Source organism: Pan paniscus, chromosome 20 (genome assembly GCF_029289425.2).
Source record: "Pan paniscus chromosome 20, NHGRI_mPanPan1-v2.0_pri, whole genome shotgun sequence".
Taxonomy (NCBI): domain Eukaryota; kingdom Metazoa; phylum Chordata; class Mammalia; order Primates; family Hominidae; genus Pan; species Pan paniscus.
The window spans coordinates 44,604,832-44,628,649 of record NC_073269.2 but is presented as its reverse complement, the minus strand read 5'-3'; the positions used below and the strand labels follow the sequence as shown (position 1 = coordinate 44,628,649).

At 52.5% G+C, this 23,818-nt stretch overlaps 2 protein-coding genes across 11 annotated transcripts in view; both read right to left on the bottom strand.

Annotated features, from left to right (window-relative positions):
- Nucleotides 1–2,227, bottom strand: part of CATSPERG (cation channel sperm associated auxiliary subunit gamma) — a 35,541-nt gene extending 33,314 nt beyond the window's left edge. For 8 of the 10 annotated variants that reach the window (XM_034944887.2, XM_055104030.1, XM_055104031.1 and 5 more), the window contains exons 1-3: nucleotides 2,150–2,227; nucleotides 514–797; nucleotides 372–425 (exon numbers count right to left, since the gene is read on the bottom strand). In XM_034944887.2, the coding sequence (XP_034800778.1) occupies nucleotides 372–425; nucleotides 514–783 (324 nt within the window). In that variant the 5' untranslated portion in view covers nucleotides 784–797; nucleotides 2,150–2,227. Of the gene's footprint in view, nucleotides 1–371; nucleotides 426–513; nucleotides 798–1,489; nucleotides 1,854–2,149 lie in introns of those variants that run through there. The other 2 variants (XM_055104028.2, XM_055104029.2) reach the window with 1 other exon arrangement.
- A 2,787-nt stretch (nucleotides 2,228–5,014) lies between these two features.
- KCNK6 (potassium two pore domain channel subfamily K member 6) lies at nucleotides 5,015–23,748 on the bottom strand. Its single transcript, XM_034945299.3, has 3 exons — nucleotides 19,676–23,748; nucleotides 10,976–11,371; nucleotides 5,015–10,784 (listed from the first exon to the last, which is right to left on the bottom strand). Exons 1-3 carry the CDS (start codon nucleotides 19,995–19,997, stop codon nucleotides 10,561–10,563), a joined length of 942 nt encoding a protein of 313 aa, XP_034801190.1. The 5' UTR covers nucleotides 19,998–23,748; the 3' UTR covers nucleotides 5,015–10,560.
- Nucleotides 23,749–23,818: the final 70 nt, after the last annotated feature.

Below are 23,818 nucleotides of genomic sequence, written 5' to 3'. Positions count from 1 at the left end.
GGGCCAGGCACGGTGGCTCACACCTGTAATCCCAGCACTTTGGGAGGCTGAGGCAGGTGGATCACATGAGGTCAGGAGTTTGAGACCAGCCTGGGCAACGTGGTGAAACCCTGTCTCTACCAAATACAAAAATTAGCCGGGCGTGGTGGCACATGCCTGTAGTCCCAGCTACTTGGGAGGCTGAAGCAGGAGCATCGCTTGAACACGGGAGGCGGAGGTTGCAGTGAGCCGAGATCGCGCCACTGCACTCCAGTCTGGGCAACAGCGCAAGACTCCGTCTCAAAAAAATAAAATAAATAAATAAATAAAAATGTTAGAGGTGGGAAAACCAAGGCTCATAGAATGAGCCTATCCGTGCTGCACCCACTCACCTTTTCCTCGCAGGAGTAGTTGATCTTCAGGTAGTAAGGGAAGCCCAGGTATTTCTGCAAAGAGAGGTTAGGCCACATGTCCAGAAATGAGTGGAGTGCGGGTTCAAAATCCCTCTGGTTCACTTGACCCTGGTCCCCTCACCTCGCTCGGGTCGATGGGTGAGTCCACCAGCATGTGAAACAAGCTGCTCACTGTGTCCACGGGCTCTTGCTCAAAGAAGCTGTCGCTCACACCACTCTCGCCTACCCTCTTAAACTCGTTCAGGACAACCTGCCAGGTGCATTCCTGGAAATCCTTGATCGCCCACAGCCTCCACGACGCCAGGAGCACTGCCAGCAGGGCCCACAGCACCTGCACGACTCGGACTCTGGGCCACGGAGGACCGGCAGGGAACATGGCTGGGCCGCACATAACGTGGCTAGAACCTGGAGAACGCAGGAGTCAACACCCACGCGCCGGACAGCTCTCTGGAGCCCACTTCTAAGATTCCACCTCGCTTCTGCACCTCTCACAGCACTTGCTCCTGGCCACGCCCCGGCTCTTGCTCCTGGCCACGCCCCTACATTTGCTCTTGGCCCCGCCCCGGCTCTTGCTCCTGGCCCCGCCCCTGCACTTGCTCTTGGTCCCGCCCCTGCTCTTGCTCCTGGCCCTACCCCCGCACGGACTTTTAGCCCCGCCTCTGCTCTTGTTCCTGGCTCCGCCTCTGCACTTGCTCCTGGTCCCGCTCCTGCTCTTGCTCCTGGCCCTGCCCCCGACCCTCGTGGGGATCGCACCTCTGCCATTGCTCCGGGCCCCAGCCCTACTAATGTTTCTGGCCACACCCCTGCTCCTCCGCCTCGTTCCGCCCCGCCTCCACGTCTCTTCCTTTAACTTTATCCCCACCTTGCTCCTTATTCCGCCCCCTCCCTGTATTCCACTCTTGCTCTTCACCTGGTCTTGGTTTCTATTTCTCGCTTTGACAGTCCCCCTCTTATGTTCCCCCGTACTGCTTCTGCCTGTGATCGCACCCGTGTACTTCCACCCGGCTGTGCCCCAACCTCTTGCCCCACCCTCGCACTTCTCTTGGTATCGCCGCTTTCTCCTCGCTCGGGGTCTGCCCAGGGGCTGGGTACTGTACCTGGTCTCGCCCGTCTCCGGGCCCCGCCCCTGCTCTTGCTCCCGGCCCCGCCCCTGCTCTTGCTCCCGGCCGGGCCCCCGTTTCTCGCCCGGGGCTTGCTCCTCACTCTGCTTCCGCTCCTGACCGCGCCCATACTCCTCCACCTGGTCTTTATGGACCCGTTCCTTCCCCGGGTTCTCGGCGATTGGTTCTTCCCGCGCGGGCCCCTCGCCCCGTCCCGCCCTCTGGTAACGCCCCTCCTCCTCGCCCTGCCCCTTCTCGATGAAGACTGTCTCTTCGCCTCGGGATCTTTCCTCGCCCTTCGTTGTTTCCTCGCCCCACACCTTCTCCTTCCACGCCGGCCCAGCTTCTTAGCCGGCACCTTCTTGAGTCTCACCTTCCCCTCGTACCGCGACACCTTCTTGCCCCACTTCGTACTCTTCCTTCCCATGCCATTAACACCTGCCTGCTCTATACCCTGACTCTCCTGCCCCGCCCCGCCCTTCGCCCTTCACGTTCGGCTCCCTCTTTCCCTCCTCTGCCAGCTCCCACGACTCTTCCCCTCTTTCCCCTGCCTCTCCCCTTCTCGCCTTCCCCTTCCCTTCCCCTTCCTAGTTCCTCCCCGTCCCCGGCATCCCCCCGCCCCTGGATGGCACAGCTTTTTCCCCGGCCCCGTGGTACCAGTCACTTGGTTAAAACCGGTCAACTGTCACTCGGCCGCACCAGTCCCGCCCCTCTTGCCCGGTCTCAAAATGGCCGCCCACACTTCCACAGCCGACTTCCGCCTTTGCAGAGGCACGCCCTCCTCTCACGCTGTCTCCAAGGTGACGCGCAACCCCTAAGGCACCGAGGGCTGGAGGCTGTCTCAGCACTGAGGGCACGGGGCCTGGTCGGCAGAGGGTGCTGGAGACTACGTTTGTGCCAGGAAGGCCTTCAAGGAGTTTCTATTGGTTGTTCTGGCAGCAAGCACGGTCCCTACTTGTGCTTCCTACCCAAATATATATATATATATATTTTTTGAGATGGAGTTTCGCTCTTTCTCCCAGGCTGGAGTGAAGTGTGAAGTGGCGCGATTTCGGCTCACTGAAACCTCCGCGCCCCTGCCCCGGATTCAAGCGATTCTCCTGCCTCAGCCTCCCGAGTAGCTGGGATTATAGGCTCCCGCCACCACGCCTGGCTAATTTATTTTTTGTATTTTTAGTAGAAACGGGGTTTCATCATGTTGGCCAGGCTGGTCTCGACTCCTGACCTCAGGCGAACCACCCGCCTCGGCCTCCCAAAGTGCTGGGATTACAGGCGTGAGCCACTGCGCCCGGCCCTACCCCAAAATTCTACTCCTTAAAAAAGTGTGGTTTCCTGGAGACCTTGTGAGAATGAATAGGCTGCTTCGCACCGTCCTCTACAAAACAGGACAAGGACAGCCATCCCATACTGTTGTGGGAAGTGTGCCCGGCTCAAGTAAAATATTCATTAAGTTAATTTTCATTTGCATTCTGATGCCTTACAGGTAAGGATTCAGGCCATGACGTTTTGATGAACTCCAGACCAGACATTTAACCCAGTGGTTTTCAAATTTGAGCATGCATTAGACTCACCTAAAAGGCTGGGTAAGCCAGGTTGGTGGGCACCACACCCTGAGTTTTTGTTTTTGTTTTAAAGATGGAGTCTCTGGCTGGGCATAGTGGCTCATGCCTATAATCCCAGCACTTTGGAAAGCTGAGGCAGGCGGATCACTTGAGGTCTGAAGTTGGATACCAGCCTGGCCAACATGATAAAACCTTGTCTCTACCAAAAAATACAACAATTAGCCGGGCATGGCGGCGGGCACTTGTAATCCCAGCTACTCGGGAGGCTGAGGCAGGAGTTGCTTGAACCCAGGAGGCGGAGGTTGCAGTGAGCCGAGATCCCTCCACTGCACTCCAGCCTGGGCGACAGAATGAGACCCTGTCTCAAAAAAAAAAAAAAAAAAAAATAAGCCAGATGTGGTGGTGCACACCTGTAATCCCAGTACTTTGGGAGGCTGAGGTAGGAGGATCGCTTGAGACCAGCCTGGGCAATATGGTAAGACCCTGTTGCTAAAAATTTTTTTAAATTAACCCAGTGTGGTGGCCCATCCCTGTGACCCCAGCTACCTGGGAGGTTGAGGCAGGAAGACCACTTGATCCCAGGAGTTTGAGGCTGCAGTGAGCTCTGAAATACACAGAAATGCAGTGAGCTGTGATCACACCACTGCATTTCAGCCTGGGCAAAAGAGCAACACCCTATCTCAGGTTAGCCTTGAATTTCAGGCCTCATGTGAGCCTCCCACCTCAGCCTCCTGAGTAACTACCTGGCTACTTCCAGAATTTTTCATTCAGTAGATCTGGAGTGGGGCCTGATAATTTGTATTTCTGGCAAGTTCCTAGGTGATGCTGATACTAGTGGTCTGGAGACCACACCTTGAGAACCAGTGCTCTAGAACCTTCCATGACCCTCTAGGCCCTCAGGAAAACTTCCAAACCCCTCGGTTTCCAGAGCCTCTCATACTCTCCTCCCTGTCATTCTATCTGGCTCATCTGCCCTCTCCCCCTTAGACCTCTGTGGTCCACAGTCTGGTCACATGGAGCGACTTGAATATCCTTGATCAGGTGTGAGCCATGCATGCTCCAGACCTGTGCAGACTCAGTAATGCCCTCTGGAATACCATTCCATGCTTTTTAACAGGGCCCACCACTTTCCTTCCTTTAGGTCTTCTCTGTGATACATGACCAGCCCTCATCCTACCTCTTGGCCTCTCTAGGCCACTCATGACTGGAAATGGGTGTTTCTTTTCCACTGGATCACAAGCTCCGTGAGGGCAGGGTGTATGGCTTTCTCTGCCTCTGTTGTCCCCCAGCCCTGCAAGGCACCGCATATAATAGTTGTTTTATGTAAATGAACCGATGATGGTGGTCTATCCTTCCCACCCCAGCCCACCCCCGCAGGCTAGGGAACGGTGACATCTTCTAGGGGAAGAAACTCAGTAGCCATGTACCAGAGCCCTTTTTTTTTAATTTTGTTTTTTTAGAAACGGGGTTTCACTCTCTCACCCAGGCTGGAGTGGAGTGGCGCAATCATTGCTCGCTGCAGCCTCGAACTCCCAGGCTCAAGTGATCTTCCCATCTCAGCCTCCCAAGTAGCTGGAACTGCAGATGTGAGTCATCACATCCAGTTAATTTGTTTTATTTTTACTTTTTTTTTTTTAGAGATGGGGGTTTCTTTTTCATCTTCTTTTTTTCCCCTTTTTTTTTTTTTTGTTGTTGAGACAAAGTCTCACTCTGTCGCCCAGGCTGGAGTGCAGTGGTGCCATCACGGCTCACTGCAACCTCCACCTCCCCGTTTCAAGCAATTCTCCTGCCTCAGCCTCCTGAGTAGCTGGGATTACAGGCATCTGCCACCATACCCGACTAATTTTTATATTTTTAGTAGAGACAAAGTTTCACCATGTTGGCCAGGCTGGTCTCGAACTCCTGACCTCAAGCGATCCACCCGCTTCAGCTTCCCAAAGTGCTGGGATTACAGATGTGCTTCATTGCACCCGACCTTTATTCATCTTTTAAAAAAAAAAAAAAAAATAGAGATGGGGTCTCACCATTTTGACCAGTCTGGTCTAAAACTCCTGGCCTCAAGCAATCCTCCCATCTCGCCTCCCAAAGTGCTGGAATTACAGACATGAGCCACCATGTCCAGCAGAGATGAGGTCTCACATGATGTCCAAGCTAGTCCCAAATACCTGGGTTCAAGTGATCCTCCTGCCGCAGCCTCCTGACTAGCTGGTGTTCCACCACACCCAGCTAATTTTTAAATTTTTGTACAGGGAGGGTCTTGCTATGTTGCCCAGGGTGGTCTTGAACTCCTGCCTCATTCGATCCCTTCATTAGATCTTAAACCGTAAGATGTTTGCTGTAGCATTGTTGTACCAGCAAAAGACTGGAAAACACCCACATATCATCAACAGGGGATGTTGAAATTATTTATGGGACATGTGTCCTAGAGGAGACACCGTAAGATATAAGACCTATTGTGGCCAGGTGTGGTGGCTCACACCTGTAATCCCAGTACTTTGGGAGGCTGAGGCGGGTGGATCACTTGAGATCTGGAGTTCGAGACCAGCTTGGCCAACATGGTGAAACCCTGTCTCTACTAAAAATACAAAAATGAGCCAGGCATAGTGGCAGGTGCCTGTAATCCCAGCTACTCGGGAGGCTGAGGCAGGAGAATTGCTTGAACCCAGGAGGTGGAAGTTGCAGTGAGCTGAGATCGTGCCACTGCACTCCAGCCTGGGCAACAGAGCAAGGCTTAGTCTCAAAAAAGAAAAAAAAAAAAAAAGACCTATTGTATGTCTCTGAAATTATCTCTGAATTACACTGTGTTGGTGACAAAAGCAAGGTACAGAAACAAGAATAAAAGAAAGGTGACATTAAAATATTAATATTTATAATTGGTACGAAAAAGCATAGTACAGAAGTGAGAATCATCATTAGTCAACATTTTATTGAGTGCCACACACTGCTAGCTCTAAGGGCTTTAGAGGTATGAAGCTGCTGACTTCTCAAGTCCATGAGGTAGGTGCTATTACCATCCCATTGTACAGACTAGCAAACTGAGGCACATGGAGGTGAAATCACTTGCCCAAAGCCACTTAGCTTGGGAGTGACAGAGTTCAGATTTATACCCAGGAACTTTGCCTCCAGAGTCTGTAATCATAACAACCTCACCATATTAGGTACTACTTGTGTAGAGTGAAAAATAAATGACACACACATGCATATGGCTGGTACATACATCAAATGTGCCTGGGAAGACCTGAGGCATCCATCCATGATCTGAGTGTAGGAGAAAGACTTACTTTCCACCGTACACTCTTTAGTACCTGATGAATTTTTTAGCACACACTTTTTTCTTTTTTTTTTTTTTTCTGAGACGGAGTCTCGCTCTGTCTCCCAGGCTGGAGTGCAATGGTGGGATCTCGGCTCACTGCAACCTCCACCTCCTGGGTTCAAGTGATTCTCCTGCCTCAGCCTCCCGAGTAGCTGGGATCACAGGTGCATGCCACCGCACCCAGCTAATTTTTTGTATTTTTAGTAGAGACGGGTTTCACTGTGTTAGCCAGGATGGTCTTGATCTCCTGACCTTGTGATCCGCCCACCTCGGCCTCCCAAAGTACTGGAATTACAGGCGTGAGCCACTGTGCCTGGCCCTTTTTTTTCTCCTAGGACAGGGTCTTGCTCTATGGCCCAGGCTGGAGTCCAGTGGTGTGATCATGGCTCACTGCAGCCTCAACCTCCTAGGCTCAAGTGATCCTCCTGCCTCATCCTCCTGAGTAACTGGGACTACGGGTGTGCGCCACCACACCCAGCTCATTTTTAACATTTTCTGTAGAGGGGTCTAGCTATGTTAACATGTCCAGGCTGGTCTCCAGCTCCCGGGCTCAAGCGATCCTCCTGCCTCAGCCTCTCCAAGTGTTGGGATTATAGGCATGAGCCACTGAGCCTGGCTTTTTTAATGTCTTGGACCGAAAAGAACTTGCTTTTCTTCCTGGAGGTATTTGGAAGGAGAAACAGTGAGAAATGAACGCCAGCTCACATAGGCACCTAGCTGCCCCGAGATGACTTTAGCTCAAAGTCAGCTGTGACATAGGTAAGGAACCGAGAAGGTTGGGAGGCTGAGAAAGGGCTAGACAACAGATATTTCTGAGCTCCCATAGGAAAAGATGCCCAACCAAAACCTTGTTCAAATCCCAGTGTTCCACTTTCTGTGTGACCTTGGGCAAGTATTTAACATCTCTGGACCTCCTTCCCCCATCTGTAAAATGTAGAGAATGTATCAGGGGCTTGGAATCGTGCCTGGCACATAGTATATCCAATATACATATTTTCTTTTTCTTTTTCTTTTTTTTTTTTTTTGAGACAGGGTCTTGGTCTGTCACCCAAGCTGGAGTACAGTGATGCAATCACAGCTCACTGCAGCCTTGACCTCCCAGGCTCAAGTGATCCTCCCACTTCAGCCTCCTGAGTAGCTGGGACCACAGGTGCACACCACCAAACCCAGCTAATTTTTGTATTTTTTGTATTTTATGTTGCTCAGGCTGGTCTTGAACCCCTGGGCTCAGGCAATCCTCCTGCCTCGGCCTCCCAAAGTACTACGATTTGCTAGGATTATAGGTGAGAGCCACTATGCCCAGCCCCTATGACTTTTTTTTTTTTTTTGAGACAGAGTCTCTGTTTCGCCCAGGCTGGAATACAGTGGTGTGATCTCGGCCCACTGCAGCCGCCACCTCCCAGGTTCAAGCAATTCTGTCTCAGCCTCCCAAGTAGCTGGGACTACAGGCATGTGCCACCACACCCAGCTAATTTTTGTATTTTTAGTAGAGACGGGGTTTCACCATGTTGGCTAGGCTGGTCTTGAACTCCTGACCTCAGGTGATCCACCTGCCTCGGCCTCACAAAGTGCTGGGATTACAGGCGTGAGCCACCTGGCCTGCCCCCTATGACCTCTTGATACACCCCTGGGTGTCCCTTTTGCCCCACACACCCACCATATTCTAAAGCAGCCTCAGCGTCTCCGCTAAAACCTGCTCTTTCTCCCAGGTCCCCATCTCAGGGATAACTGGCCACTCTGTGGGACCTTCCTTAGCCGCGTCCCTCCAGTCTGTGGGGGCTATGGCCTGTCCACTTGGCTCCTGAGTGTGCCCGCACTCACCCCTCCTCCCTTCCATGGCTCAGCCCAGGCCCATCGTCTCCCTCTTCATTCCTGCCTCAGCCTCCCACAGGCACCCAGCCTCAGTACCCGCTCTGCTCCACCTCTCCAGAGCAACTAGGGGGATCACCCTAAAACCCAAACCTAACCATGACCCTCTCCTACTCTAAACCCTTCCATGGCTCTCTAGGGCCCTCAGGAAAGAGACCAGGTTCCCATGCTGGTCATTTAAGGACACTAAGGGGTGCTCGTGCCCACCCCTCTGCCCTCCTTCCCTCTTTCCCTGCATACCGTTCATACTAAACTGCTTGTCAGAAGCTGGTGGCCAGCATGCTTTTCCATCTCCAGGCCTTTGCACACAGCTCCTCCCACCTGGTATGCCCTCTCCATGCCTTTTCTACTTGTCTACTGTTGGGACCCAGCTCAAATGCCCCAGCCCTTTTTAAAATTTTTATTTTTGTAGAGATGCGGTCTTGCTATGTTGGCCAGGCTGGTCTCAAACTCCTAGCCTCAAGTGATCTTCCCACCTTGGCCTTCCCAAGGTACTGGGATTACAGGACTGAGCCACTGTGCCCCGCTTCTTTCCTTCTTTTCTTTTCTTTCTTTCTTTTTTTTTTTTTTGAGACGGAGTCTCGCTGTCACCCAGGTTGGATGCAGTGGCACGATCTCGGCTCATTGCAGGCTCCGCCCCCCGGGATTCACGCCATTCTCCTGCCTCAGCCTCCCGAGTAGCTGGGACTACAGGCGCCCGCCACCACACCTGGCTAATTTTTTGTATTTTTAGTAGAGACGGGGTTTCACCGTGTTAGCCAGGACTTACTTACTTTCTTTCTTTTTCTTTTTTTCTTTCTTACTTTTCTTTCTTTTTCTTTCTCTCTCTCTTTTTCCTTCCTTCCTTCCATCTTTCCCTTTCTTTCTTTCTCTCTTTCTTTCAGACAGGGTCTCACTCTGTCCCCCAGGCTGGAGTGCAGCAGTGCCATCATAACTCACTGCAGCCTCAAACTCCTGGCCTCAAGTGATCCTTCCACCTCAGCCTCTGAAGTAGCCAGGATCACAGGCATGCACCACCACACCCAGCTTATTTTTAGATTTTGTGGTTTTTGTTGAGATAAGGCCTCACTGTGTTGCCTAGGCTAGTCTCAAACTCCTGGCCTCAAGCGATTCTCCTTCCTCAGCCTTCCAAAGTGCTGGGCGTATAGGCGTGAGCCACCACACTCAGCCTGAAATCCTTTTGAAGTTGTATTATGATGATCACCATTTTACAGATAAGGAAACAAAATCAGAGAGGTAGTGTGACTGCCCAAGGACACAGGCCAGACGCGGCTAAGTTGGGATTTGAGCTCAACCAGGCTAATTCCAGGGCACAACATACAAATGTGGACAGCTCTTACAATGGTGTCATGGTTAAGGGCAGCACCTCCCATGCCATTCAGATCTGGGCTGGGGTCCTATGTCTGTTTCCTGCCTGCAAGGCTGCTGAGGAAGAGTCTATCGCCCAGGCCTACACCAGGGGTCCCTCCATGGGTCCTGCTCCCTGGAGACACCTGAGAAAAATGAGTCAGGTACAACTTCTTCCTGCCTATTTCTCATAGTTCAGGTCTTAGTTCGATGTCCCTTCCTCCAGGAAGTCCTCCCTGACTTTCCAGGCTGGATTGGGCCTAGTCCCTGTGCTTCTCCGACTTCAGCCCTGACCACTCTGCCTGTGCTTTCAACACCTCACCTCCTCCATTAAAGTCCTGACCATTTTGGGCCATCACTGTCTGGGGACAGGTCTGTCCACCTCACTGGACTGCAAGCTCCATAAGGGCAGTTCTCCACCCCCAACTATGTCTCCAGCACTGTCTAGCACAGGGCCAGCACACAGGAGGGGTTTAGGGGCAAATTCTTCTATTCTTCCCATTTGGCAGCTGAGGAAATCAAGGCTCAGAGACGGGCAGTCACTTGTCCAGGGTGTAGCGACCAATCTGGTGCCTGAAATGAGGTCTGAGCCCACAGCCCAGTAGAATCAGCAGTTGACGAGTGGTTAATTGAGAGACACAGACGGAACATGAAAGAGAATGAGAAACAGAGACAGCAAGAGGGAAAGACAGAGGCAGCGAGAATGCCAGAGAGCCAGAGAGACACAGTGTAAAGAGGATGAGAGAAAGGACAGAGAACAAGGTTATGTTGGTGCCCAGTGGAGCCCGGGACATGGGGACAGGGAGTGCTGCCCTTCACATCCCAGCCAGATGCTGGGAAACAAAGGAGAGACGGTGGACGGCAAGGCCTCAAGATCACCTGCTGTGCTCGTGGACATTCCTGTACAGCCAGCTCTGGTCGCCTGGACCCCTCAGTCCCAGGCCAGGCACACCCAAGCCTGGCAGAGGCTGCCCCAGCTACCTGGGGATGGAAGCGTAGTCGGTGTGGGAGCTGGCAGAGAGTTGCTGGTGCGACTCCGGCTGGGGGCCCAGGATGTCCACCCGATCGTCCTCATCCTCATTGAAACTGGCAGGGCACGGAGGGGGCAGCAGGATGAGCTCCGTGAGGCCGTGGAGGTCGGACACGTGGCGGAAGGTCTGCAGCACCAGCACCATGGCCACCAGGCCCAGGAAGAGGTAGACTGTAAAGGCGGAGAAGGGGCGTTGGTCATCCTGGGGCTCAGATTTTCCAGGTGGGGCCGCAGTTCTACTGGACCCTGCAGGGTGGGGTTGGATCCCTTTTGGAAGTCCCAGAGTGGGACTGTGAGCCTTTAACTCCCCCAGGGACAGGGCTAGGTCCTCCTCAAAGCCCTGCCCTAGCCACCCAGCTCACCTGTGACCAGCACCTTGTAGAGGGCCCGGTAGGGCTGGCCAGGGGCCTCCCCGGGCACGTAGTCGCCCAGGCCGATGGTGGACAGAGAGATAAAGCAGAAGTAGAAGGCATCCAAGAAGCTCCAGGCCTCCTCGAGGTGGGCGAAGATCACAGCCGGCACCAGAAAGCAGATGGTCACTACGACCCCCAACAGGGCCACCAAGTGCCAGCAGGCCGCCCGCCGGGGGTCCCAGCCCCAACGCATGCTCAGCCAAGACAGGGGCACGTGAGTCAGCAGCAGTGACAGGCGCTGGGCTGAGGCGGTCAGCAGCAGCATGGTGGTCGGCACGCCCAGGAGCGCAAAGGCGATGGAGAAGGCCTTGCCCGCATCAGTCAGTGGCGTTGTGTACCCATAGCCTAGGGGAGTAAAGAGAGTAAAGGGTAAATCTTTTTCTTTTTAGAGATGGGGGTCACTCTGTCACCCGGGCTGGAGTGCAGTGGTGCCATCATAGCTTACTGCAGTCTTGAACTCCTGGACCCAAGTGATCCTACCACCTCAGCCTCCTAAGTAGCTGGGACTACAGGCATGTCCAGCACGCCCCGTTGATTTTAAATTTTTTTGTAGAGATGGGGTCCTACTATGTTGCCCAGGCTAGTCTCGAGCTCCTGGGCTCTAGCGATCCTCCCACCTTTGCCTTCCAAGGTGTTGGAGTTACAGATCTGATCCCCAGGACCCAGCCAGGGAAAACCCTCCTGCCCACTCAACACCTGCAGCGAGAGGTCTGCGGACACCCACACCTACACATGGCTTCATCCCAAACCTGCCTCTCCCCACATCCCCTCCTGTCCCAGGTGATGGCACCTCTGTCCTTCGACACTCAGGCCAAGAGCCTTGCCTTCATCCCTGACGCCCTCGTCACTCATGCCGCACTCCATCTGTCAGTGAAGCCTATTATCTCAACTTTCAAATAGGCCCAAAACCCACTTACTTCTCCCCCACCCAGTCCCATGGCCCCCACCCTGGTCCTGTCCACCACAGCAGCCTCCTCCTGGGTCTCCCTTCCCCATCCCCAGCCCCTACAATCTGTTCAGCCAGCAGAGCCTGCCAACACCTGAGTTCAGTCATGCCCCTCCCCTGCACAGAGCCCCTCTGTGGCCCCACCTCACTCAGGTAAAAGGAAAGAGTCCTCATCATGACCCATGAAGCCCCACAGGGTCCACCAGGGCAGCACGCTCCCACCCCAGGGCCATTGCACTGGTTGTTCCTTCCCCAAAGAATGCTCCCCTCTCTCCTCTCCAGGTCTTCTTCATCCAAATGTCACCTTCTCAGTGAGGCCTTCCCTTGAGCACCCTAAATGGTAACATCCTCTTACCCAACACTTTTTTTTCCCATAGCACTTAACACCTTCTAGCATGCTCTATGGTTTACCGTCTTCTCATAGGCTGCCAGTTCAGCAAAGCAGGAGGTTCTGCGTGTTTCATCACTGCTGTGGGCGCTCGATCAGTACTTCTCAAAACAAAGAATGAAGGGTGCAGGCTCTTGCCTGGCTCTGAGCCTCAGCTTGCCCTATTCTAAAATGAGCGAGACAATGGGCCAGGCGTGGTGGCTCACGTCTGTAATCCCAGCACTTTGGGAAGCCAAGAGAGCAGGTCACCTGAGGTCAGGAGTTCGAGACCAGCCTGGCCAACATGGTGAAACTCTGTCTCTACCAAAAAGTACAAAAATTAGCCGGGCATGGTGGCGTATGCCTGTAATCCCAGCTACTTGGGGGCTGAGGTGGGAGAATCGCTTGAAGCCAGGAGGCAGAGGTGGCAGTGAGCCGAGATTGCACCATTGTGCCCCAGCCTGGGTGACAGAGTGAGATCCTGTCTCAAAAAAATAAAAAGAAAAATAAAAAAGTAAAATGGGTGTGACAAGCCCCCATGGGCTCCCAAAGGACCGTGGGAACACAATAAGCTCGGTGTGGGTATGAATTCTGTAAACAGAAATATGATCAAGGGGAATTCAGGTGTTGGTGGGACTGACTCACTTTGGCAAAGTATAATTTATTAATTTTTTCTTTTTGAGACAGAGTTTCTCTCTTGTTGCTCAGGCTGGAGTGCAATGGTGCGATCTCTGCTCAACACAACCTCCGTCTCCCAGGTTCAAGTGATTCTCCTGCCTCAGCCTCCCGAGTAGCTGGGATTACAGGCATGCGCCACCACACCCGGCTAATTTTTGTATTTTTAGTAGAGACAGGGTTTCTCCATGTTGGTCAGGCTGGTCTTGAACTCCTGACCTCAGGTGATCTGCCCGCCTCGGCCTCCCAAAGTGGTGGGATTACAGGCATGAGCCACCTCTCCCAGCCAGCAAAGCGTAATTTAAAATCTTTTTATTTTCCAATTAAATCAAACCAAAGTTCAGAGATCTGACTAGGGTGGTGAGGGGCCTGGTTTATCTTGTCCAAAGATGACAGATGCGGCCCTCGATCACCATGAAGCATGGATACGTGGCGCACTTGAGGAGGTGTCACCTGTGCCTCTTTTCCACGTGAAAGGATCCTGGGTTTTTTTTGTTTTTGTTTTCATTTTTTGAGATGGAGTCTCACTCTGTCACCCAGGCTGGAGTGCAGTGGTGCAATCTGAGCTCACTGCAGCCTTCACCTTCCAGGTTCTGGCAATTCTCCTGCCTCAGCCTCCCAAGTAGCTGGGACTACAGGCAGGCGCCACCACGCCTGGCTAATTTTGTATTTTTAGTATTTTACTGTTGGCTAGGCTGGTCTCAAACTCCTGACCTCAGGTGATCCGCCTGCCTCGGCCTCCCAAAATACTAGGATTACAGGTGTGAGCCACCACATCCGGCCCCGTTTTTTTATATACTCAAAAGAACCTAAAGCAGGGTGTTGAAGGGATATCTGTATCTGTATACCCATGTTCATAACAGCATTATTCACAATAACTAAACCTCCGAAGCAACACATTTCCATCTATAGATTAATGAATAAGTAAAATGTGGTTTATACATACATTGGGATGTTATATAGCCTTAAAAAGGAAGGAAATGCTGACACATGGTACAACATGGATGAACCTTAACGACATTATGCTCAGTGAAACAAGCCAGTCATGAAAGGACAGACACTGCATTATTCTGTACAAAGCAGTTAGTCAACTTCAGAGACAGAAAGTAGAATGGTGGTTGCCAGGGGCTAGGGGAAGGGGCGAATGGGGAGTTACGGTTTAATGGGTACAGAATTTCAGTTCTGCAAGATGAGAAGAGTTCCAGAGGCTGGGTGCCAGGGCTCACGCCTGTAATCCCAACACTTCAGGAGGCTGAGGTGGGGGGATTGCTTGAACCTAGGAATTCAAGACCAGCCGGGGCAGCATGGTGAAACCCTGTCTCTATGAAAAATAAAAAAATTAGCCGGGCATGGTGGTATGCACCTGTATTCTCACCTACTCGGAAGGCTGAGGTAGAGAATCACCTGAGCCTGGGAAGGCTGAGGCTACAGTGAGCCGTGATGGCACCACTACACTCCAGCCTGGGCGACAGAGTGAGACCCTGTCTCAGGAGAAAAAAAGAAAAAAAGTTTTAGAGGCTGGGTGAAGTGGCTCACGCCTGTAATCCCAGCACTTTGGGAGGCCTAGGCGGGCAGATTATGAGGTCAGGAGTTCAAGACTAGCCTGACCAATATGGTGAAACCCCGTCTCTACTAAAAATGCAAAAATTAGCCGGGCATGGTGGCTCATGCCTGTAGTCCCAGCTACTCAGCAGGCTGAGGCAGAAGAATCACTTGAACCTGGGAGGTGGAGGTTGCAGCGAGCCAAGATTGTGCTACTGCATTCCAGCCTGGGTGACAGAGCAAGACTCCGTCTCAAAAAAAAAAAAAAGTTTTAGAGATGGATGGTGGAGAGTGATTTGAGTTGAGCAATAACTCCATCTCCCACATGGCATGGCCAGCCTCGTATCTATTAAAAAAAAAAAGATGAAGGTGATGATGGTAACAATATGAATGTACTTAATGTCACAGAACTGTACCCTTAAAAATGACTAAGATGGTACATTTTATGTTATGTGTATTTTACTATAATAAAAAACTTGGGAAAAGAAATGATCCCAGCCAGGCATGGTGGTTCACACCTGTAATCCCAGCCCTCTAGGAGGCTGAGGTGGGAGGATCACTTGAGCCCAGGAATTTGAGACCAGCCTGGGTAACATAGGAAGACCCTATCTCTACTTTAAAAAATAATAACAATAATAATAACTTTAAAAGGCTCCCCCTGGGTTTTAGCTGGATACATGGCCTTTTGGAATCAGGACGTTCCCTCCTCCCTTGCAGAGCCAGGTGTGGTTCTGTGACTAATCTCTGGCCAATGAGGTATTCATGAAAGAGTCAGGCAACTTCCAGGAAGGGTCCTTAAGGAGCAAGGGATGCCAGTCTCCCTTCTTTCCTCCCTCCTCTTGCTGGCTGGAGCACAGACATGGAGGCTGGAGCTACACAGCCATCTTGGACCATTAGGCGACCTTGGGAATGGAAGTTGCGCAGAGGAGTTAGGCAGGAACACCAGGGTTTTGCTGAGAAGGAGCCTAGGTCTCTGACCATGCAGTACGACTTGGACTGACTACCTGGAATGTGAACAAGAAATACACTTCTTATTTAAGCAACTGTAATTTGAGGTGTATCACTTATGACCCCAACCCTCATTAATACAAGGGTTTTTGATGGGGAAACTCCAGCAGCCTGGCAGGTTTGCAAATGACATGAAATCCTTATAAACAGGCCGGGTGAGGTGGTTCATTCCTATAATCCCAGCACTTTGGGAGGCCAAAATGGGAGGATTACTTGAGCCCAGGAGTTCGACACCAGCCTGGGTAACATAGCAAGACCCTATCTCTGTAAAAAATAATAATAATAATAAAAGAAATCTTTATAAATAGACAAATCATAGAGTTTGAAAAGCATGGGGCCTGTGAGCCTCAAGTTACTATTTCAAAGAGAAGAGTCCAAAACAGTGTTTTGCCATTTACTCCCTGCATGACTTTGGCCAGATGACTTCTCCCCTCTGAGGCTCAGTTCCCTCTCTGCAAAAATGGGCTTGTAAGCAATCCCTTCCTGGCCAGGCAAGGTGGCTCACACCTGTAATTCCAGCACTTTGGGAGGCCAAGGCAGGAGAACCGCTTGAGCCTAGGAGTAGTTTGAGACCAGCCTGAGCAACATAGGGAGACCACCTTCTACAAAAAATAAAAAATAAAAAAATTAGCTGGGTGCAGTGGCGTGCACGTGTGGTTCCAACTACTCAGGAGGCTGAGGTGGGAGGATCACTTAAGCCCAGGAGGTCAAGGCTGCACCACTGCACTCTAGCCTGGGTGACAGAGCAAGACCCTGTCTGAAAAACAAAAAACAATCCCTTCCTCAAATGTGGTAGTAATCCTACTAGGCTGGGATAGGGCATAGTGCCTAGCAAGAGCGTGGAAAGAGTTACAAGGATTGTAATGCTCACTTCCTCTCTCTGATTCCCAGTTCCGGGTAGGACTACCCGCTTCCTCCTGCCTCAAGTGCAGCAAGGCTGCCCAGATCAATTCCAGGGCCAAGATTTGGGCCTATGACCAAACGAGGGGCATTGTGGGAAGAGGTCTCTCTGAATCACGTTTAATTGGTTTTCCATTTCTCCAGATGCATTCAAGGCTTCACCCACTATGAAAACAGTCAACATTAACTCAATAAACATCAGTTATTACCAGCGCTTGGCACGGACAAAGACTCCCTCCTTGACCGCACTTCAGTCTGACTCCTGAGTCCTTAAGTAGGCCCAGTTTTAGCAAGAATCCTACAAGCCACCCGCCCCGATATCTGATCAAATTCCTCATCCACCACTCTTTTTTGTTTGTTTGTTTTGAGACAGAGTCTTGCTCTAACGCCCAGGCTGGAGTGCAGGGGCGAGATCTCGGCTCACTGCAACCTCCGCCTCCCAGGTTCAAGTGATCCTCCTGCCTCAGCCTCCCAAGTAGCTGGGATTACAGCCACGCACTATCATGCCTGGCTAATTTTTGTATTTTTAGTAGAGATGGGGTTTCGCCATGTTGGCCAGGCTGGTCTCGAACTCCTAACCTCAGGTGATCCGCCCGCCTCAGCCTCCCAAAGTGCTGGGATTACAGGCGTGAGCCAACTTGCCCGGCCTGTTTTTTGTTTTTTTGAGATGGAGTCTCACTCTGTTGCCCTGGCTGGAGTGCAGTGGCACAATCTCAGCTTATTGCAACCTCTGCCTCCCAGGTTCAAGTGATTCTCCTGCCTCAGCCTCCCGAGTAGCTGGAATTACAGGCGCCTGCCACAATGCTCGGTTGATTTTTGTATTTTTAGTAGACGGGGTTTCACCATGTTGGTCAGGCTGGTCTCGAACTCCTAACCTCAGGTGATCTGCCCACCTCAGCCCTCCAAAGTGCTGGGATTACAGGCGTAAGCCACTGCGCCTGGCCCTCATCCACCCTCTCTCAATATCTAAGTCCTTGGCCTGTCTTTAGCAAGAATCTTGTTAAGCTGAGTTTAGCAAGAATCCCCCTACCCGAATGTCTCTCCTCTTAGTATTCTTCCATCCACTGACTCCCTTATTCTACTTGTTAGCCATAAAACTCCAGCTGTGTTTCCTATATTCACAGTTGAGTTCAGTCTCTCTGGCCTTTGCAATGGTCTCTCCTCTACCACAATAACTTTCCATTTTTAACAAGTGTTAGCATATATTTTTCTTTTACAACACACACAGCACCCTTCTTCTAAGTAGTGTGGTGTGTTGGCTAGCAGCATGGGACTCTAGAGCCTGATGGCCTTGACTAAATCTCCACTCTATGCCGTCTTTGCTGTGTGACCTTAGGAAAGTTACCCAACTTCTCTAGGCTTCGGTTTCCATGGCTAAAAATATACAGCCTATAAAGGCGCCTGCCTCACAAGGCTGTTGTGATGATTAAGTGAGTTAAAGCATGCATTGGCAAGTCCTCTGTCAGGCTACTGCTATTACAGGGAAATGGGGAGTGTTATTATCTCCATTTTAGCAATGGGGGAGGACACTGAGGACTGGCAATGAGCCGCGGCTGAGCAGGGATGTAGCCAGGCTGTGCCTGACGTGTGTCTGGCTTCCCTCATCTGCCCTGCCAGGGATGACTTCTTAGAAGCCAGGATCTGGGAAGAGGTAGGAGGTGTGCACATGACCCAGGGAAGCTCAGAAGCAGGTCAGGCCGCCCTGGCAGCATGGGCAGACCCAGGGGAGGTCAGCTAACAAGAAGTCACCCAGCTCTGCTGCCAGGGGACCAAAAGCAAAAGCTGCCCCCTATTGTTGGCCGGGAGGGCGAGTTAGGAGTCTGGGCTAACCCTGCACCAGCCTCCTCTCCTCAACAAATCCCCAACAAAGAAACAAAGAGGAAGTCTGGGAGCTGAGAAGGGGCTGGGGGAGCAGCAGAGCCTGGCAACAAAGAGATTTCCCAAGTCTGGTTTCTCGGGGTTTCCCAAAACTCGGGATCCCTCCACGGTGGGTCCTTTTGACACATCCCTAGCTGGGGCTGCTGAACTGGGAGTCCCAGGTCCAGAGGGAACAGGTGGTGTCCCTATTGGGAGGAAAATCCTGCATTGAGAGTGACCCCATATAGGGGAGATGTCAAGATGGGGTGGGGTACCTAGGGAAGGGTTTTGTGTCTGGGGTCAGAGTTGCCTGCTGGGGAGTATGGGGCCAGGAGACAGACAACAGTCTGCAGCAGAGGCCTAGGTCCAGAGGGCCAGGAGTCCCAGATGGGGGTGCCAGGTCCTTGCTGAGGAATCTCTGTTGGGAGGGAGGTCTTTAGTGAGGACACCCTGAGAGGTCTGGAGATTTAGGGTCCTCGCTAAGGCGCCAGGGTCAGGAGGAGGTTGAGATGGGGTTTCTCCAGGGGGGTTTCCCAGAAGGACATATCTGGAGGGTCAGGAGACATGGCAAGGGTGGCAGGCCCAGACTAGAGATAAAGTCAGCGGTCCTGGCATGGTTGAGTTCTGGGTCCAGAGGGGGCAAGGATCTCCCTTGGAGGGTGGCGTGTCCTGGGTCCTTGCTGGAGGTCTCTGAGGACAGTCCTAGGCTTAGAGGGGGCTGGATAGACCCGGGTCACCAAGAGGATTAAGACCGGGGAATGCAGTCCCAGTGCAGTGGCTCAAGCCTGTAATGCCAGCACTTTGGGAGGGCGAGGCGGGCTGATCACCTGAAGTCAGGAGTTTGGGACCAGCCTGGCCAACATGGTGAAACTCCGTCTCCACTGAAAATACAAAAATTAGCCAGGCATGGTGGTATGTGCCTGTAATCCCAGCTACTCGGCAGGCTGAAGCAGGAGAATAGCTTGAAACCGGGAGGCGGAGGCTGCAGTGATCCGAGATCGTGCCACTGCACTCCAGCCTGGGCGACAGAGTGAGCCCTGTCTCAAAAAAAGAAAAAGAAAAAAAAAAAAAAAAAAAAAAGACCGAGGAACGGGGTCCCAGCTGGTCTCTGCAAAGGTACTCTGAGGGGAGCTGGGTGTTTCCTACTTAGGAGGAAGGGCTCGGACTTGGGCTCCCCGAGCAGAGCAGATATCATGAGCCTGGGTCCCGGGTCCTCACGGGGGTCTTTTCGGGGGATCCGAAGCCCAGAGGGGATTGGGATAAGGGTATTCGTGAGGGCCCCGGGGTCCCCAGGGGTTAAGGATGAAGTGGGGATCCCGGGTCCTCGCCGCCTTGCGGTGCGGCGCTTACGTACCCACGGTGGTGATCAGCGTGCTGGCGAAGAAGAGAGCAGAGGCGAAGTCCCAGGCGGGGTCCGAGGCGTTGGCGGACCCCGAAGCGTTAGCAAGCACGACCCGCCCCAGCCGTCCGGCCGCCAGCACTCGCTCCACGAAGGCGTCCAGGGCGGGCGCAGCCACACACGGGCTGCGCTGAAGCAGCTGCGCCCGCAGCGTCTCCAGCTCGGCTCGGAGCCTGGCTTCGTGCGGCCCCTCCAGCCGCGCCACCAACAGCGCGCCCAGCACCAGGTACGCGGCGTACGCGGCCAAGGCGCCCGCCAGAAGCGCGCCCCTCCGCATGGCACCCACCGGGACCCCGCGAGCCCTGGGTGGCCCCGCTGACGTGGCCCCCGCCTCCGGACCGTCTGGCACCTAGTTCCAGTTCCGGGAGTGCTACAGGCGCGGCAGCAGATGCCCCAAGAGGAAGAGGAAAAAGGGGAGGTGGGGGGCGGCGACGGAGGAATGCCCCGCCTCCGGGAAACTGAGGCACGCCCAACCGCCAGGTGTTCGTTCGGAGAGGGTGGAGCTCAGTGCTCCCAGACCCAGGAGACCAACGGAATGGAAAGGGTGGAGGTAGTCCTCTCTTCCTCTCATTCCTTCCTTCTCCTCCTCCTGGAAGGCTGGTTCCCTATGTTAGAAGAATGTGAACTTTCCTCTCTGCTCGCAGGCCGAGGAGTCGCCCCCCATCGCGCACAGCAGCTAAGGTTGTGCACTGCATCAGGGCGCGCGGCTGACGGAGCAAGGGGCAAACTGAAATCCAATTCTCGCTCCATTCGCCAAGTTGTGAGCCTCGGAGTGGGAACAGCGGACACCACAGGGTCAGGTGTCCCCTGTGCCCGTGTGGACAGAGTGGGGATCCTTAGCTACTCACCAAAGCTTTGTTCAATGCCCACTTTCTGCTGACCCCTCGCTGGATGATCCTGGAGACTCAGTAATGATGAGACCATCCTGCGCCATGCATTCATGGGGCTCCCAGTCTAACTGGGAGACTGACACAAGAGTGACCCACGCCTGTTGTCCCAGCTACTCGGGAGGCTGAGGTCGGAGGATTGCTTGAGCCCAGGAGTTCGAGGCTGCAGTGAGCTATGCCTGGGAGAGAGTGAGACCCTATCTCTAAAAAAAAGAAAAAAGACAGCCCAGAGTGGTCAGGGCTGTGATGAGGGAAGCAAGGGTACAATGATCAAGCCTGGAATCAGGGAGCCCTAGAGGGCCCTGGGAGTCCAGAGGAAGCAACCACCCCTGCCTAGGGAGGTCAAGAGAGCTTCCTGAGGAAGGGGCTAGCTGAGCTGACGCATGAAGGATGAATGGAAACAAGCCAGGCAGAATCACAAATACACGCCTCTATTTAAGAGGAAATTTTTCTTTCTGCGCCCCCCCTGTAAGTCTCTCCACTTCTGCCTCCAGCCAGAACTCAGCGCCTTCCTGACAGCCTTTTGGAGGGCAGCCCAGAGTCCTAACCCCATCCGACTGGCAGAGGAGCGGGGCTTGGGGCTCAGCTCAGACATGTCCCAGCTGGTTCTATTAAAGAGCTGGCAGATCACGGGGCAGAGCCCAACTTGGGGTTGACAATCCAGAAGCAGAGGCACCTGATAATAGAATCAGTAACACAATAGGTGCCAGTGATCGAAGGCTTACATTCTGCCAGGCCCTGTGGACACCTGAACTTGCACTGAATTCTCAACCCCGTCCCAGTATAATTCCCACTAAACAGATGAGAAAATTTAGGCTTAAAAATGAAGTAGTCATTTGAGACCAGCTCAGGCAACATGGCAAAACCCCATCTCGACAAAAAATACAAAAATTAGCCAAGTGTGGTGGCATGCGTCTGTAGTCCCAGCTACTCGGGAGGCTGAGGCAGGAGGATCGTTTGAGCTCAGGAATTAGAGACTGCAATGAGTTATGATCGCACCACTGCACTCCAGTATGGGTGATAGAGTAGACCCTGCCTCAAAAAAATAAAAAGTAGTAGTCACACAACTGGTAAGGGGTGAACATGAGGCCAGCAGGAAGCCAATGAACTAATGAACTTGCTTTTTTTTTTTTTTTTTTTTTTTTTGAGACAAGAGTCTCGCTCTGTCTCCCAGGCTGGAGTGCAATGGCACAATCTCGGCTCGCTGCAACCTCTGCCTCCTGGGTTCAAGCAATTCTCCTGCCTCAGCCTCCCAAGTAGCTGGAATTATAGATGCCCGCCACAACACCCAGCTAATTTTTGTATTTTAAGTAGAGACAAGGTTTCGCCATGTTGGCAAGGATGGTCTCAAACTGACCTCAGGTGATCTGCCTGCCTTGGCCTCCCAAAGTGCTGGGATTACAGGCGTGATCCGCCGCACCTGGCAGTACTTGCTTTATTAATTAAATATATATACATAAGGCTGGGCGCGGTGGCTCATGCCTGTAATCTCAGTGCTTTGGGAGGCCAAGGCAGGTGGGTCACCTGAGGTCAGGAGTTCGAGACCAGCCTGGCCAACATGGCGAAACCCTGTCTCTACTAAAAATACAAAAAATTAGCCAGGTGCGATGGCATGTGCCTGTAATCTCAGCTATCGGGAGGCTGAAGCAGGAGAATCACTTGAACCCAGGAGGCAAAGGTTGCAGTGAGCCGAGATCGCATCACTGCACTCCAGCCTGGGCGACAGAGCAAGACTCCATCTCAAAAAACAAACAAAAAAGCAATAAAAAAAAAAAAACATTTATGGAAGAGATGTATCTGGAGCAACCAGAGCAAGAGAGGGCTGAGGATGAGGAGAAAATGGTGTTGGAGCCCAGGGGACAGAGGCTAAATCAGAGGTGAAGAAGAATGCGGGCATTTCGCTCACAAAAAGGAACCACAGTGGAGCCAGGACTCATCACTGAGAAACCAGGAGCAGCCCTTAAGGTCTCCAAAAAGACAACGTCTCAGAGGAGGAAGGGGAAGCCACAGCGATAGGGTCACTTGCTGACATCCTTCCGGATGCGCTATCGCTGCGCAGAAGTAACTTCCACCACTATGTTTTCCTGAGATAAGTCAGGGAGTCTGAGAGGGAGAGAAGGGGGGAGACTGAGAGTCAGAGAGAGGAGAGACTAAGGACGCTAGGTGGGCAGGGCTCTTCACTTGCAGGTGCGCCTGTGTGCTGTGAGTTGCTGGGCGTTGTAGAATGCTTTTGGTGGACAGAGGGAACCAGGTTGCAATGTGAGAACATTTTTATGAATTTCTGGGAAACTGCCTTAAGATCTATTCCAAGAGAGACACCTGGTTCTTCTCACCTAACTTGTTGGGTTTCCTTTTCTCACTCTAACTATTCACTTTAAGGCCGGGCACTGTGGCTCATGTCTGTAATCCTAATGCTTTAGGAGGCTGAAGCAGGAGGATGGCTTGAGCCCAGGAATTCGAGACCAGCCTGGGCAACATAGCAAGATCCTGTTTTGACAAAAAAATTAAAAATTAGCTGGGCATGGTGGCGCATGCCTGTGGTCCCAGTTACTGGGGAGGCTGAGGCAGGAGGATCACTTGAGCTCAGGGGGTCCGAGGCAGCCTGGAAAACAGAGGAAGACCCTGTCTCAAAATAAATAAATATTTACTTTAATACCTAAGGGATGTCAAAAATTGTATAAGCCCCTACAACTCCAATTAGCCCCTCAGGAACACAAATGTTTCTCTTTTCCTTGCTCCACAGCCTTTTCTGGCTCTCCAGTGCTCTCAATGACCCAAACTGAACGGCTGTCTGTAGAGAACTGCATTTCCCATCGACCTTTTCGCTCGATATCTACATTTTAAAAAATGTTTTGTACCGATGGAGATCTCGCTGTTGCCCAGGCTGGTCTCGAACTCCTGGGCTCAAGCGATCCTCAGCCTTCCAAAGTGCTGAGATTACAGGCGTTAAGCCACTGAGCCTGGCTAAATTAAAAAAAAAAAAAATTGTAGAGATGGGGCGGGGCGAGGGTCACTATGTTGCTCAGGCTAGTCTCGAACCCCTGGGCTGAAGCAATCCTCCCGCCTCGGCCTCCCAAAGTGCTGGAGTTAGGGGCGTGAGCCCCGGCAAGGGGCAGACACTCATTTTCTGTCGTGGCAGACACCGCCTCCTCCTGGGATTGGTCCCGGCCTCGCCCTCCTGCCACTCAGGCCTTGACTCGCTTTACAGCAT

Coding starts and splice junctions, on each gene's coding strand:
- KCNK6 (XM_034945299.3), bottom strand. CDS start 19,997: ATGCGGAGGGGCGCGCTTCTGGCGGGCGCCTTGGCCGCGTACGCCGCG. Junction 11,372..19,675: donor CACGCTGATCACCACCGTGG/GTACGTAAGCGC, acceptor TTACTCCCCTAG/GCTATGGGTACACAACGCCA. Junction 10,785..10,975: donor CTACAAGGTGCTGGTCACAG/GTGAGCTGGGTG, acceptor CCGCCTTTACAG/TCTACCTCTTCCTGGGCCTG.